The following is a 14,617-nucleotide window of genomic DNA, read 5'->3' as shown; positions in this document are numbered from 1 at the left end:
TCCTGTTTGAAAACGAACAAAAAGAAATTAAGAACTGTGGAAATTTTAAATCCACCGTGAAAGGTTAGACTAAATCCTGGTGGTTTTGCTATGAAATGAACAAAGGACGTATTGGGAATATTAATCAAAATGCGATGTTCCATGACAGCACAAGCTTACAGTCATGGTTGCATTGTGGTCATTTTCTTGTTGTTGTTTTTTTAACACATGTCAAGATTATTATTATTTTTTGATAGATAGAATGTCTTTAGGAAGGAAAACTAAAAGTCCAAAAAGGTTCTTGAGCTGCATCGACGGCATTTTAAAGGAACAAGTGAAAGTTTGTGCATGTGTGACTTTGGTGATCCCTCATTTCCATCGAGATTTCTTTAAAACTTTTAGAGGGTATAAACTTGTTGAGTTTCAAACAGAACCTGTAGGAGTCACGATCTCTTTTAAGTCTCTGTATTTGTTTTTTGTTTTTTGCTTTGCCCCGTTTGTCTGAGCAGAAATTGTTGACGGTAACGTGAAGATGACCCTTGGAATGATCTGGACCATCATCCTGCGCTTCGCCATCCAGGACATCTCTGTGGAAGGTGTGTGTTCGCTGTTCGCTGACATCGACACAACACATTCAGCTCATAAACACCCGTCCAGCTCAGTATTTTGCACAGTAAATCTTCACACCAACAAAGCAGGACGTTTGAAGGAAACCTAAGCAGCAGAGACGAGGCTGCTACCTGAAACGTATCCGGCTTGGAGGCCATCGCACAATGAATTCTTGTTCAGAGACCCTGTGTGCCCTGTCCCTCCACAGACCTCTGCTCTCAATTACATTTTACATATTTAACCCTCGGGCTGTTTAATGTCATCAGTCTTGGGTAGCTTCTGGTGATATAATCACAGTGCTCCTGCAAAAGAAGCTTTCTGTGCAAAATAAATTTCTTCTTCAGCCCGTCTCATCTTTGCTTCCCTCTAAATTGCTTTTCTCCCCTCATTGCTCTGTCTCCCTGCCCTCTGCACCCCTCCGTGTTTCTCCCTCCATCCCCACTCCGACATTTTGTTCAACAGTACATTCACTCTCCCTCCTTCCCTGTTTCAGAGACCTCTGCTAAGGAAGGTCTGCTGCTGTGGTGCCAGAGGAAGACCGCCCCCTACAGGAACGTCAATGTGCAGAACTTCCACATCAGGTTAGTCTGCAGCGCCCCGCTGTGGCAGCCACAGGCAACTGCACTCTTTGTTCTGCGCAACAGTATCTAGCTCTTCTCGTGGTTTTTGTCGTCTTTTCTGGCTCTCAGAAGAAAAAAAAAAGTTAAGCTGTTTTCTGCTTTCCCACATTCCTGTCTGAGTTTCTTTGCTTTTGTCTCACCTGAGCGGCTCTCTGCTTGTTTCTCCTCTGCTCAGCTGGAAGGATGGCCTGGCCCTGTGTGCCCTCATCCACAGACACAGACCTGACCTCATTGACTACTCCAAGCTGAGAAAGGTGGTCCTTTAAGTCCTCCCTGCATTTATCTTCCTTGTTCTTCCTGTCCTCTGTCTTTTTCTTCATGTCCTTCCCTTCTTCTCTCTGTTCTTTCCTCCCTCCTTTCCTCCCTCCTTTCCTACAGTAATTTATTCCCTCTGCTCATCTATTACTTGTTTCTTCTCGTCCCTATTCCATTTCTTTTGTTTCCTTCCTCCCACGTCGGTGTCGATCTTCTCCATAAATATACAAAATCTGTCACTAATTCTTACACATATGCTCATTCTTTAGGGTTGCACCATAGAATATAAATGATCATCAGTGTGTTGTAGCAAAAGGGAGATTAGGATGCAATTATTGTTGGCTATTACGTTCCAAGTATCGTGTTCACACACAGTGAAAAATCCCTGCAGTAGACTCACACCTCACACTGGGTTTAGCGCTGAAAAGAGCACAAAGAGCTGAAAGCACAGATAAAAAAACAGAGGCCTAGGCAAACTGTGGATATTTTGCAGCTCTTATCGTAAGAGTCACCAACTACACTGCAGTACTTTCTAATATCGTACAGCAGTGGCTCATATTTGCATGAGTATTGCTGAATTTGATATGATCCTTTCATTAAACCAACATGTTTGAACCTTGTTTACTGAGACGTTCTCTGTTCATTTAGCCTGGATGTCATTTAGACGGTAAACAATGGGGGGCTAACTAGGTTAATTGCCGGTTATTGAGCTTTTGTAGTTTAAAATTCATCTGTGGAAGTGACCTAAATAGCTGACTGAAATTCATGCTAGTTTGAACCAACGAGGAGCCAGCCGTGTTTGACAGAAACTCTTGTCTGCCTTCAGGACGACCCCATCGGTAACCTGAACACGGCCTTTGAAGTTGCTGAGAAGTTCCTGGACATCCCCAAGATGCTCGATGCTGAAGGTGAGGCTGAGAAACCAAGTGATGACGGAGAGGCCTGAGGACAGTCGTGTTTATAACGCTCTGATAAGATAGACCTCAGTGAAATATACAGAGACAGACAGCACAAGGTTAGGAAGGACTACTCCTGTAATACTAGGCAATCCACCTCAAATAATGGAAAAAGTTGCAATCCTGTTAATGGCATTTATTGAATCAGAGGATTTCCACTAAGAATCAGGGAAGGCATATAAACAACTGGCATAATCTGACTTAATATAAGAACAAATCATAATGTTCTTTACTTTATCCACTTATCTCTCATTTTAAGTAAATTGGATTAGGCCATTTTTAAGAACATCTAATCTTATATTTTTCTGGGGGGGGAAAAATCCAATCCAAATCTGTTATACAAGGATCTGGACTTAATACGTCAAAGTTTTTAAAAGCTGCTGTGTGTTAGGTAAGCTGTATGACTTTCAAACCCTGTTTTAACGTCATCAGATATTGTGAACACACCCAAACCTGACGAGAAGGCCATCATGACCTACGTGTCCTGCTTCTATCACGCCTTTGCCGGAGCTGAGCAGGTCAGATTTAAGGTTTTCACTTTATGAACGAGAGAAAGATATATATATATATATATATATATATATATATATATATATATATATATATATATATATATATATATATATATATATATATATATATATATATATATGATTTTTTTTTACGTTTTTTTTAACCATGTACAAGTATGCATGCCCCCTTGTAAATTAGATAAAAGGTTTTGCACGAACCTGTAGAACAGCACAGAACAAAAGCTAAAGGAGTGATTTTGGTTTATGAAGAGCATTTATTCTTTTTGCATTTCATTGCAGGCTGAGACAGCTGCTAACCGTATCTGCAAGGTGCTGGCAGTCAACCAGGAGAATGAGAAGCTGATGGAGGAGTACGAGAAGCTGGCCAGCGAGGTGAGAAGCTCCTTTCTGTTTATGCTGCCACATTTCCTTAGGTTTTACTTTATGCATTTTGTACTGGTGCATTCATGTTAGCTGTTCAAAGTCCTCCTAACATGTCAATGTAAAAGTAAAGGTCTGCTTTTAATAATATTCTTATTAGCAGATCTAAAAAAAAAAAAAAAGATGAGAGATGAACAAAAGACGCACCGATCAGAATTTTGTGGACAATTGACCAAATCCAGTATCTGGTAGCCGATAGTAATTTTAGCCAATCTGTGTAACAGTGTGTGAAAAGTTTATTGCTGTTAACAGGTTTTTCCTGATGGTTTTAAATAACAAATTTACCTTTGAGACTGTATTTGCAATCTTATATTCATGATTACCACTGCAGGTTATTGTGGCAAGACTTAGCAAACCACCAGTCTCTATGTATTCCTGGGAAATGTAGATCCTCCCCTTTACTGTATTATTCTAAAAGCCTACATTTCCAAATCAACGTTTCTTTGAAAGAGAGGCTGAACACTCAAAAGAATAAAACAGAGTAACTGTGCTGTGAAACCTTCAGCCTTCCTGTTATCTGCTGAAAGTATTGCTCTCCTGCTGCCATGGCTCAAGATGCCATAGACAATCCTAAATAGCTTCCTACATCTCCGTCCTGACTTCACGTTTAAACATCTCACTGCTTCTAAAAACAGCTAACGTTGAGTCTCTCTCAGTGACAACGTGTACACCAAAGAGTGCCGCTGTTACGATGAGCCAGTAGCTCATTGGTGAGGCGTATTCTCTGACACGTCAGTGCCCGATTCCCAAAGACCTGAGTCCTCTCAGATAGCTCCTAGCTTAGCCTAAAACTTCCTATGTAGGAGTTCTGGCCTCAGAGCCATTCAGATAGTTGCTGAGAGCGACTCTGAGAAAGGAGACGACAGAAAGGTTTGCCTTGGTGAGGAGGTGTGGTTGACCCTGTTGTTAGGTGTGACACTGTCTTTTAAGAGCTGTGATTGGTTGATAGTGCATGGGGGGGAAACAACACCAATGCGCTCCTAGTGATCAATGGGTAGAAATTAACCAATTAGACTGGATAAAAAAAAAAGTGTGATGGTGATGAAACTCAGCAAAACATTTTTTGCCACACAGCATCAACACGTCTGAACGCACCTCGTTGACATCCTCATCGTTATTTTGGTTTGCTTGTTACGTTTACTCGCCATGCTGGTCATTTTACCACTTCTTCTGTTTGATATTAACGCACACTCACCGTCGGCATTTTACTGCGATCGCCTGCCTGTGTAAAGCAGTTGGATTTGACAAAACCACCGACAGAAAAAAAAAAGTGGAGAAAACCGAACTGGACAGAGGAGCAGCGCCTCTACCCGCTCAGCTCTGGGAGGAGTATAAACGAGTGTTGAAAATTAAACTGGCCCTAGGATTATGGTGCTAAGAGACCGACTTTAAAGCGCAATGCCGCAGATCAATGCGTCCTTTTCTCTGACTTTACGCACCAGACTGGAAAGTGAGAAATTTGAGATATTCTAAGATTTTTCCTAAAATGACATCAGTGAGAGCTGCTTTTTAATCTTAGGACTCTTTGTGAATACGGGCACAGGTTTTTAAATTTCAATCAAGCTAGAAAATGTCTGACTCAGACCACAGCCCAGATGACGGTTTCACCAGCACTACTTTTACTTTCATAGTTTGAAAGCAAAAGTAATTTATCCTAATGCCGCCGCCCCCCCCCCCAACCCCTGGTTTATCACTTAATTTCATTTTACTTGAGTAGACAAACTGGGTTAGCTTTTACACACTCAGTCCAATCAATCACATTTAAATAGGTCACCAGATGTAATTTAATGAAAAAACACAGTGTACTTCTGTCTTTTTTTAAATTAAATTGGGAAGAGATGCTTCATGTCCAGTATCAGGAGCCATCTTTAACAAGGCTTTCTGCTGTAAACACGAGTTTACATACTAAGCTAAACATTCCTGGGAGACGCATTACTTTGAGCAGGTACTTCATTCAACTCAATAACGATTAATGCACGCACAAGGCCCGGATCAGAATCAACCGGGCTTTCTGCGTGATTAAACTGTCCGTGTTGTGTCCAGCTGCTGGAGTGGATCCGCCGGACCATCCCCTGGCTGGAGAACCGTGTGGCGGAGCAGACCATGCGTGCAATGCAGCAAAAACTGGAGGATTTCCGTGACTACCGCAGAGTTCACAAGCCCCCTCGCGTGCAGGAGAAATGTCAGCTTGAGATCAACTTCAACACCCTGCAGACAAAGCTGAGACTCAGCAACAGGCCCGCCTTCATGCCCTCCGAGGGCAAGATGGTGTCGGTGAGGAGGACACACTTATGGACAGTTGTCCTTGTTGACCATTTTTGAGCTGTATTACTTTAAATGCAAACCTTTAGGTATTCTGACTTAACTTAACAGAGGACAGTTCACCGACTGATCACAGGTGAATAAAACGAGTAGCCATGCGGTAATGAAACGTTTCCCTCTCCTTCAGGACATTGCCAACGCCTGGAAAGGTCTGGAGCAGGTGGAGAAGGGCTACGAGGAGTGGCTGCTGACCGAGATCCGCCGTCTGGAGAGACTGGACCACCTGGCGGAGAAGTTTAAACAGAAATGTTCCATGCACGAATCCTGGACTGCAGGTATGAGCTATGGGGAAAACAGAGCAAGACGTTTGCAGGAATCCGCTCTGATTGCCCGTCCGCTTGGCCAAGCTGTCCCGGAACAGGTAGAAAGACCCGGGCAGGTTGTGAGACAGCAAATGCTTCTCGTCATGGCCGCCCGTTGTGGCAGCTAGCATTCTCAAAAAGGTCTTCCCTGTAAAGCGGATAACCTCGTGTGTGTGCCTGGGTTGACTGTAGCCGCTGCGTTGCAGGTAAGGAGGAACTTCTGTCCCAGAAAGACTACGAGTCGGCCTCTCTGATGGAGATCAGGGCCTTGATGAGGAAGCACGAGGCTTTTGAGAGCGACCTGGCAGCTCACCAGGACAGAGTGGAGCAGATCGCTGCCATCGCCCAGGAGCTGAAGTAAGAGCTTCAGGACAGATTCTCTCGTTGAATTCAGCAGAGATAAGGAAATACAAGCACTGTTTCTCACAACTGTTAAGAGTAAATCTGAAAACGTGAGGCCACAAATCCCCCGTAATTGTAACGTCTGTAGTGAGTTAAAATTACGGATAGTGTTCTTTATCGCCCACCTTCAGCGAGCTGGACTACCACGATGCTGCCACAGTGAACGCCCGCTGCCAGGGCATCTGTGACCAGTGGGACAACCTGGGGACCCTGACCCAGAAGAGGAGGGACTCTCTGGAGGTGAACAAAACCCCTTGCGGACCGGCCGCATGGAGGCTATCACGTGTGTTCCACTTTTTTACTGTACACCTGCCTAACGTCCGTGTCTGTGTGGCTACAGCGCGTGGAGAAACTGTGGGAGACTATTGACCAGCTGTACCTGGAGTTTGCAAAGAGGGCAGCACCCTTCAATAACTGGATGGACGGAGCCATGGAGGACCTGCAGGACATGTTCATTGTCCACAGCATTGAGGAGATCCAGGTACTCACTTCTACCCTGTTCTCTGATTTTTATGCAGTCCCGTCTGAAAGTATTCATACCCACACAACTTGTTCGTATTTTGTCACACTACAGCCACAAATAGTACTATATTTCATAGAGATTTTCTCTGATAGACTGTGAATGCCATATATGGTGTTTAATAGTCTTTTGCATTTGTATTCAGTCCTTGTTACTCAGATACCCCTAAATAAAATCATTAATCAGAGAAACGGCCAAGAGTCCCCTGCATAATGGAAAACAGACCCTCCACATACCATCCCCATGGTGAATCATGGTGGTGGCAGCATCATGTTGAGGGACTGCTTCTCTTCAACATGGAGCTAAACACGGCAAAACAGTCAAAGGAAACTCAACTCCAGGGTTGGGGTTCAACTTTTAGCAGAACAACCCTAAACATTCAACCACTTGTTAGAAGGGCCTAGTCAAAGCCTAGACCATTTTACAATCTGTGGTAGGTCATGCAGATTTATCTTCCCTCACATTCTGCATCTGATCTAGCTGAGCTGCACCTACTTTGCGTAAAAGACTGGAGAAAACTAGTTTGTGGCCATGGAGACATTCCTGGAAATATTTTTTGCAGTAAAATGTGGTTTTATAAACTACTCATTCAGAGAAGCTGAAGGAACAAAAAGCACCTCACACTTTTCAGATATTCATTTGTAATAAACATATTGTATTAAATGGTCCACCTTTTTCCATCAACATCACAATTATGCTACTAGTTGGTCAGTGACGCAGCATCCCATGAAATGTGTGGATTTAAGGTGCCAGGAGGCGCAGTACCTCACTGCACCTAAGATTTTTAAAAAAAAATTGCAATCTAAAAAAAGAGAAATATAGGTTTAAAGAATGCTGACTTTGTGTACATATTATTCGCATTTTTGTTCACTACCGCTTCCTGCCCTCCAGAGTCTGATCACCGCTCACGACCAGTTTAAGGCCACCCTGCCCGAGGCCGACAAGGAGCGCATGGCCACCATCGGCATCCATAACGAGATCCTGAAGATCGCCCAGACCTACGGCATCAAGCTGTCCGGAATCAACCCGTACACCAACCTGAGCCAGCTGGACATCAGCAACAAGTGGGACGCTGTGAGTCGAAGGTTAACACAGAACCCGGAATCTCGCTCAGAAAAAAAAAGGAAGGAAAGCGATAACGTAGAGGAAAACTGTTCTAGGTTGCATTGTGCAACAGGTAATGTAAAGCGATACTGTGGCTCTCTGCACTGCATTTGGTCATCTGGCTAAAAATAAGTGTGCTACATACCAAGGCAGGGGTCAGAAATAGGCCTGTAAGCTTAGATTAGACGGATACAGCGTGTAAAAACTGTCGAGGCAAATAAGACATTAAAGATGTTAAAACTGTGGGACTCTTTACTGACTTTATATCTAATTTAGATTTTCTTTCTCTGTTAATTCATTTTAAATTTGGAAATATGTTCGTAACAGGAAAATGATCAACATGTCTACCTTTAAATGACGTTACTGGGCATAATCATAGCTTCAGTAACTGGATTTGACGTTCGCAGGTGAAGCACCTTGTACCCCTCAGAGACCAAATGCTGCAGGAGGAGGTGGCCAGACAGCAGGCCAACGAGAGGCTGAGGCGCCAGTTTGCTGCCCAGGCCAACATCATTGGACCCTGGATTCAAACCAAGATGGAGGTACCAGACCACAGCCACTAACACAGACATGGCAGGCTACAGCTCTGACTACAGTGCAGTCAGAAAACGGAGCTCTTCTAGTCCTACCCACCACTCAAAGCACTTTCCACTAGAGCCACATGCACCCAGTCATACTAATTCATACACCAATATGCAGATCAGCAAGGCTACTTGGGGCTGAGTGCCTTACCCAGGGGTACATCCACACGTGGCAGGGGGGGCTAGAATCAACCCCACGACCCTCCGGTTGTAAGACAACTACTCTACCCTCTGACTTTATAGAGGAGTTTTAAACTGGGATATCATCGCCTGTTTTATATAATAATATTAGAATATTACACCTGGAAGGAGATTTTCTCCAGTTTGGATGTGTTCACATTTCTACCAGCCAGCTCTAGATTTATAGCCTCGTGAAACCATCCTGATGTCGCGAGCTTTCAAGGTTTCACTCGCAGATCAGTCTGGCTACTCTCCGTTAAAGAAAATTTGGAGCCGTTCACCAAACGAACGTCCAATCAGCGTTGGCTTTGAGGCGGGTTGAGGTGTGACGCAACGAGGAGCGACAGTTCAGTCTAAAGAACATGGCGGCTTCAGCCGATGAAACTAGCGTTAGCGTGGCTATCGAGCAAGTTTTATCGGAGTTACAGAGTATTTCTTTGCTGAGCTAAAGAGCCTTTACCTGCAGCAGCAAGAGTAGCTTGGCTTGTGGTTGTGTTTTCGTCGTCGCAGAGCGACGACGAAGCATGTTGACGAGTACGTCATATGCTTCGTTGATCTGATTGGTTTATTTGGCCCCTCTATCACCAACATAGGCCAATCAGCTAACCAGTATTTTCGCCCCTTCCCAAAATGACTTCAACGGAAGGTTTCCAGATGGATATGCGGAGCAAATCCATCTGGCGGAGTCAGGTAACTAGATTTAGGCTGAAGTTAGAGGTTTTAGGGATAGTCCTCCTCCAACCTCATACCGCTAGCAGCGAAGCGACTCCACCACTCTGCCAGACAGCAGACACTGACTCATCCAAGCCTTGTGTTTGTCATTGTGGCACCAGGACTCTGAAGCCCAGTGGACTCACTGGTTGTCGCTCCACTTTCTGCCCGCAGGAGATCAGCCACGTGTCCGTGGACATCGCCGGCTCCCTGGAGGAACAGATGAACAGCCTGAAGCAGTACGAACAGAACATAATCAACTACAAGTCCAACATCGACAAGCTGGAGGGAGACCACCAGCTCAGCCAGGAGTCCCTGATCTTCGACAACAAGCACACCAACTACACCATGGAGGTCCAGTGACAGCCTCACCTTCACCTTCTCCTCCTCCCGGGCTTTAACTTTGGGATTCTCATTTCCTCTCCTTTCCTCACCACTCCAGCACGTCCGTGTGGGCTGGGAGCAGCTGCTCACCACCATCGCCAGAACCATCAACGAGGTGGAGAACCAGATCCTGACCCGCGACGCCAAGGGCATCAGCCAGGAGCAGCTGAACGAGTTCAGGGCCTCCTTCAACCACTTCGACAGGGTGAGGCGGTCGGCGCCGACCACATTTTCCTCACCCCGGGTGCTGCTGGGTCCAGACTGACGGTCGAGTGTCGTTGATTTGGCTCGACGGTAACAGGTGGTTGTAATCTTTGTCCGCAGAAGAGGAACGGCATGATGGACCCAGACGACTTCCGGGCCTGTCTCATCTCCATGGGTTACGATCTGGTCAGTGTGACACGGCGATTTCAAGCACAGATGGACCTCCATGGTCTTCTAGACGTACTCAACAGGATACTACAGGCGGTGTTGTTGAAGTTCTCCGTGTGTTTTGAACTACAGGGTGAGGTTGAATTTGCCCGCATCATGACCCTGGTGGACCCGAACAACACCGGCGTGGTCACCTTCCAGGCCTTCATCGACTTCATGACCCGTGAGACCGCAGAGACGGACACGGCCGAGCAGGTCATGGCTTCCTTCAAGATCCTGGCTTCAGACAAGGTAAACGCACGACTGCAGCAGCAGTGGCTTCCACCAGGCAGGTTTAGCCATCCATGGACCTTCCCTGAACTTCTGGAAATTACCAGCAGCAAGAACTTCGTACCAAACTACTCATCATTATGACTTGTAGGAAGACTTGTAGGAAGATCATTTGTACAGTTAGAGGTTGTCATAATAACTGGTGTAAAAGGAAGGTTTATGTGGAGCAGGAGGGTTTTAATCATCGACCGTGACAAGAGCTGCGGATGCCAGGCACCCTACTTCCTTCACCCTCAGCTCTTTAACACTGATACCCTGACAAATAAAATAGAAATAAAGTTACAGCTTCACTCTGAAGCTAACTTAGCTTTTAACATGATAAGCTTGCATCAAGAGCTTTGAGACTACACATCATAACGGTACAGTCAGTCATGAATAGTTAGAAGCGCTGACCTGCCACTTGGATTGCTTTGTAATTTTTGGAAATGTTGCTGCGACAGTTTAATTCAGTCAAGCTAATGGTAGTTGGCCTAAGGGAGCGCTGAGACGGAAGTGGGGGGAAATGAGAACCTGGCGCCATCTGGTGGTCTAACAACGTACAGCATGACATTTTGTAGATAGATAGATAGATAGATAGATAGATAGATAGATAGATAGATAGATAGATAGATAGATAGATAGATAGATAGATAGATAGATAGATAGATAGATAGATAGATAGATAGATAGATAGATAGATAGATAGATAGATAGATAGATAGATAGACAGATAGACAGATAAGTTTTGTATATATTTGCACATAGGTACACACGTAATATGATTTAAAAAAATACCACAAACTGATCAGCTCGGTGTGATCGAAGACCAACTGTTATTAATTAAATATACCAATCTACAGCAACTTAGTTTAAGAGCCTCATATCAGAACATTTATCCCCATTAATCAACTCTGCAGTCACATCTGATCTGAGCAATCGGCAGGTTTAGCGTCTACTTCAGTGAACACCAACGTTCATACCGTGTTCACAGAGACATTCCCGTCTTTTCTCTCTTGGAATCATTTTTGGGCTTTTTTTCACTGGATTTTGGACCATTCTTCAGGCTTCGCTGGGAGATGCTAATAGCTTTTAGCTGCTTCCTTGTTTTAACCCCTGCTCCTCATGCGCAGTACGTACTTCAGTTAAAATTCGTAAATAAATACGAAAGGCTTTTTTTACTAACAAATTGAGCAAAAACAAAGCATAAAACACCAAAATAACAACTAATGCGCCAGCAGGACGTGATAATCTTTCATAAAAACTTTGTATGCAGCCAAAGTGAGCTGCTGACGTTTATATTTAAAAAGTCAAATTACCTGGCTATGCACCTTTACGCTCTATTAAAAAAAAGGATAAAAATGGATTTCTCAGAGGTTTTCTATGGGTATTTTTTGTCTTTGGGAACAAATATGCCCATTTTTGTGCAGTTTAGTTATTTAGGCTACTTTAAGGAACTTAGATAGCCAATTCTAAAAATGTCTATTCTCTGCTAAATTTGAACTGCATGCATTAATCAAATAAAAAACATGCTTGGGTTAAACACTAAACAGTTTAATAACCACCGCTCGCCTCCACTCTGTCCTGCAGAACTACATCACAGTGGACGAGCTGCGCAGGGAGCTACCGCCCGAGCAGGCAGAGTACTGCATCAGCCGCATGACCCGATACGTCGGAGCCGACGCTTCCCCCGGCGCCCTGGACTACATCTCCTTCTCCAGCGCCCTCTACGGAGAGAGCGACTTATAAGCCCAGCCGTTGTCCTCTCCCTCCCCAGCTTCTGTTTCTCCTGTTCGGAGAAAGTGATTTTAAACCCTTCACCTATCCCTCTAAATGCTTTGTTCTTTTCTCTTAAATCTGAACTTTCACCCAATGATCCCCCCCTCCTCCCCTCCTATCCCTCCCATTATGCCCAGGAACACTGCTTAGAGAGGAGGAGAGCAGGAGACCTTGCTCAAATCTTAGAAACGGTGCTAGGACCGAGTTTTAAGAAGGCTGGGTCAGGTATAGCAGTGAACGTATGGAAGCGACATACATAGATTATACCTGCCTTAAAGGAGGAGTTACTGAGAGGGTTACATTTTGAGCAATGCCTCCTGCTCCCCTCCTCCCTATCTTATGATTATTTTTGTAGAAGGGTAATTAAAGGAGAACATGTGATAAAAAAAAAAAGCCGGTTGGTCCGTTGGCTTGGTTGGTTGTGTATTTGTGCAGACGCATGCTTGGTTGACAGTTTTAGAAAAACGCTGCCTTTGAGTCCTGGACTCCTCCTTAATCACGGGGGAAACCCCCAAACGGCGCCCGCGGCAGCCTGTTAGCAGCCGGAGAGGCGACGTAACACTGAAACGCCTCAGAGCGAAGAAAAGCCTGCCGCTGCTCTGTGAAACCTGAACTTAAACCTTTAGAGATCTCGTGACACTCAGGATGGGTGAACGCGAGCACCAAACACGCGAGCGGGGCGGAGGAGCTCAGAGCAAAGCACAAAGACGGCCGTGACTTGATGGCGACTCAGGAGAGAGAGCAGAAAGACAAAACGGGTACTAAAGGAGCAGAACGAATGACGCACCTCTGTCCTTTCCGTTAAAGGAGGGGCCGAGAGGCGTCCGCAGGGAGAGACAACCAGGGTGTCAGGAAAGTTGGGGACAGAGTGAGAATCGATGCTGTAACGCGGGACCACAGCAGGCCTGTCAGTGAGGGCAAAACGAAGGGATCGGTCCCACTTCCACAACGAAACATCAGCCATAACGATCGCAATAAACTGTGCAAGTCGACTCCTCTGTGCATGTTGAAGGTACTTTATCTCAGCCGTGCTCTATTCGCCTCCTCATCCTCCTCCCCTCGTTCTCAGTTTATTCTGTCCATCATCACTGATGCTAAACAAAAAAAAGTAAAAAAAACTCACATTCAAACAGCAACATTTCACAAAAGCTGGAATAAAAAAGGATAATTACATTATTAAACAGCGTTGTTTGTGGTTTTTCTTCCGCGATCTGAGACGTCTACAGGTTCAAATAAGTGTCTGTCAGTTCGTGGCAACTAGACTTAAATGACCAGCACTTCCCACAGTCCGTTGTTTGTCCATATAAAAGCCTAACAATACAAAAACAGCCTCTGACGGGTTTTCTTTTCTTTTGGTCTGACATCACATGTCCATGTCACTGGTGGGGTCCCAGCAGAGCTGGGCGGGGAAGGTCAGCCCCCTCTCCTGAGCGTAGCCCCTCCAGTGCTCCTCGTCTCCCTGATGCGTCAGGTACCTGGAGCCCATCCTCAGCTCGAACTCCCTGAGGTCACACCACAGCTGGAAATCCTGAAACATCAACACAGCTGATTAAAAGTGATGAAGAAAAGATTACTGAGTACGAGATCAACGTTGCCTTCAACTTTTCCACATGACTGCCGCAAACTTCAAGGATTCGATGACAGACCGATATAAAGTAGCGCAATATTTTCAAGGGCTCCAGAGTAGGTTAGAGTCCAGATGTGTGTAGTTTAATCTCAGAATAAATCCAGTTGTTCTGTGGCGGCCTCAGAGGTTTGGTGGCGAACAAACCAAAGACCAAACAGCACAGCGGACGGGTCGGGGAGAAGCTTAAAGCAGAGTTAGGTGATGAAACAACGAGCTGGAACCATCCCATCATTCGCCGTCATTTATATAATTATGAAATGGAGATTGTTTGGCACGAGTGCAAACCTATCAAGAGAAAGTGCTATGGTAACTCTGGAGGAGCTGCAGAGATCCACAGCGCCGGTGGGAGAAGCTGTTCACAGAAGAACTACCAGCTGTCTGAGCTTTATGGTAAAACAGCCGAAGAAAACCGTGCAGTAGGAAGTCCTATAAAAGGTTTGCAACAAAACAAAGCAAACATGGAAGGTTCTCAGATGGCCCAAAATCCAACTTGAAATTGGTGGAAAAAAACAAAACTACACTGAACACACCATCCCCCACATTGAAACGTAACAGAATGATGCTGAGGTGCTGAGGGTAATATTTACATCAGGGGAGATAAAGAAGCCGGGTATGATGGGAAGACGGATGCAGCTAAATACAGTGTAGTCCTGGC

At 45.0% G+C, this 14,617-nt stretch overlaps 2 protein-coding genes across 3 annotated transcripts in view; one reads left to right on the top strand and one right to left on the bottom strand.

Moving 5' to 3' along the window:
• actn3b (actinin alpha 3b) overlaps window positions 1-12,728 on the top strand; it is a 32,424-nt gene extending 19,696 nt beyond the window's left edge. Inside the window, exons 4-21 of one of the 2 annotated variants that reach the window (XM_012873297.3) lie at window positions 489-575; window positions 1,082-1,169; window positions 1,384-1,462; window positions 2,290-2,371; window positions 2,852-2,937; window positions 3,232-3,324; window positions 5,416-5,646; window positions 5,822-5,969; window positions 6,203-6,353; window positions 6,530-6,638; window positions 6,739-6,879; window positions 7,810-7,992; window positions 8,430-8,564; window positions 9,669-9,848; window positions 9,937-10,083; window positions 10,203-10,268; window positions 10,383-10,541; window positions 12,147-12,305. In XM_012873297.3, coding sequence (XP_012728751.2) covers window positions 489-575; window positions 1,082-1,169; window positions 1,384-1,462; window positions 2,290-2,371; window positions 2,852-2,937; window positions 3,232-3,324; window positions 5,416-5,646; window positions 5,822-5,969; window positions 6,203-6,353; window positions 6,530-6,638; window positions 6,739-6,879; window positions 7,810-7,992; window positions 8,430-8,564; window positions 9,669-9,848; window positions 9,937-10,083; window positions 10,203-10,268; window positions 10,383-10,541; window positions 12,147-12,305 — 2,324 coding nt within the window. Of the gene's footprint in view, window positions 1-488; window positions 576-1,081; window positions 1,170-1,383; window positions 1,463-2,289; window positions 2,372-2,851; window positions 2,938-3,231; window positions 3,325-5,415; window positions 5,647-5,821; window positions 5,970-6,202; window positions 6,354-6,529; window positions 6,639-6,738; window positions 6,880-7,809; window positions 7,993-8,429; window positions 8,565-9,668; window positions 9,849-9,936; window positions 10,084-10,202; window positions 10,542-12,146 lie in introns of both variants that reach the window. The other variant, XM_012873288.3, reaches the window with a different exon arrangement.
• A 125-nt stretch (window positions 12,729-12,853) lies between these two features.
• The window catches only part of LOC105933454 (serine/threonine-protein kinase D3), a 23,648-nt gene continuing 21,884 nt past the window's right edge, over window positions 12,854-14,617 (bottom strand). Inside the window, exon 18 of the mRNA XM_036146321.1 lies at window positions 12,854-13,863. Within this exon, the coding sequence (XP_036002214.1) occupies window positions 13,699-13,863 (165 nt within the window). The 3' untranslated portion in view covers window positions 12,854-13,698. The remainder of the gene's footprint in view (window positions 13,864-14,617) is intronic.

The sequence above is a fragment of the Fundulus heteroclitus genome, chromosome 14, assembly GCF_011125445.2.
Source record: "Fundulus heteroclitus isolate FHET01 chromosome 14, MU-UCD_Fhet_4.1, whole genome shotgun sequence".
Taxonomy (NCBI): domain Eukaryota; kingdom Metazoa; phylum Chordata; class Actinopteri; order Cyprinodontiformes; family Fundulidae; genus Fundulus; species Fundulus heteroclitus.
The sequence above is the reverse complement of the archived record's forward strand: the minus strand, read 5'-3'. Positions and strand labels throughout refer to the sequence as shown.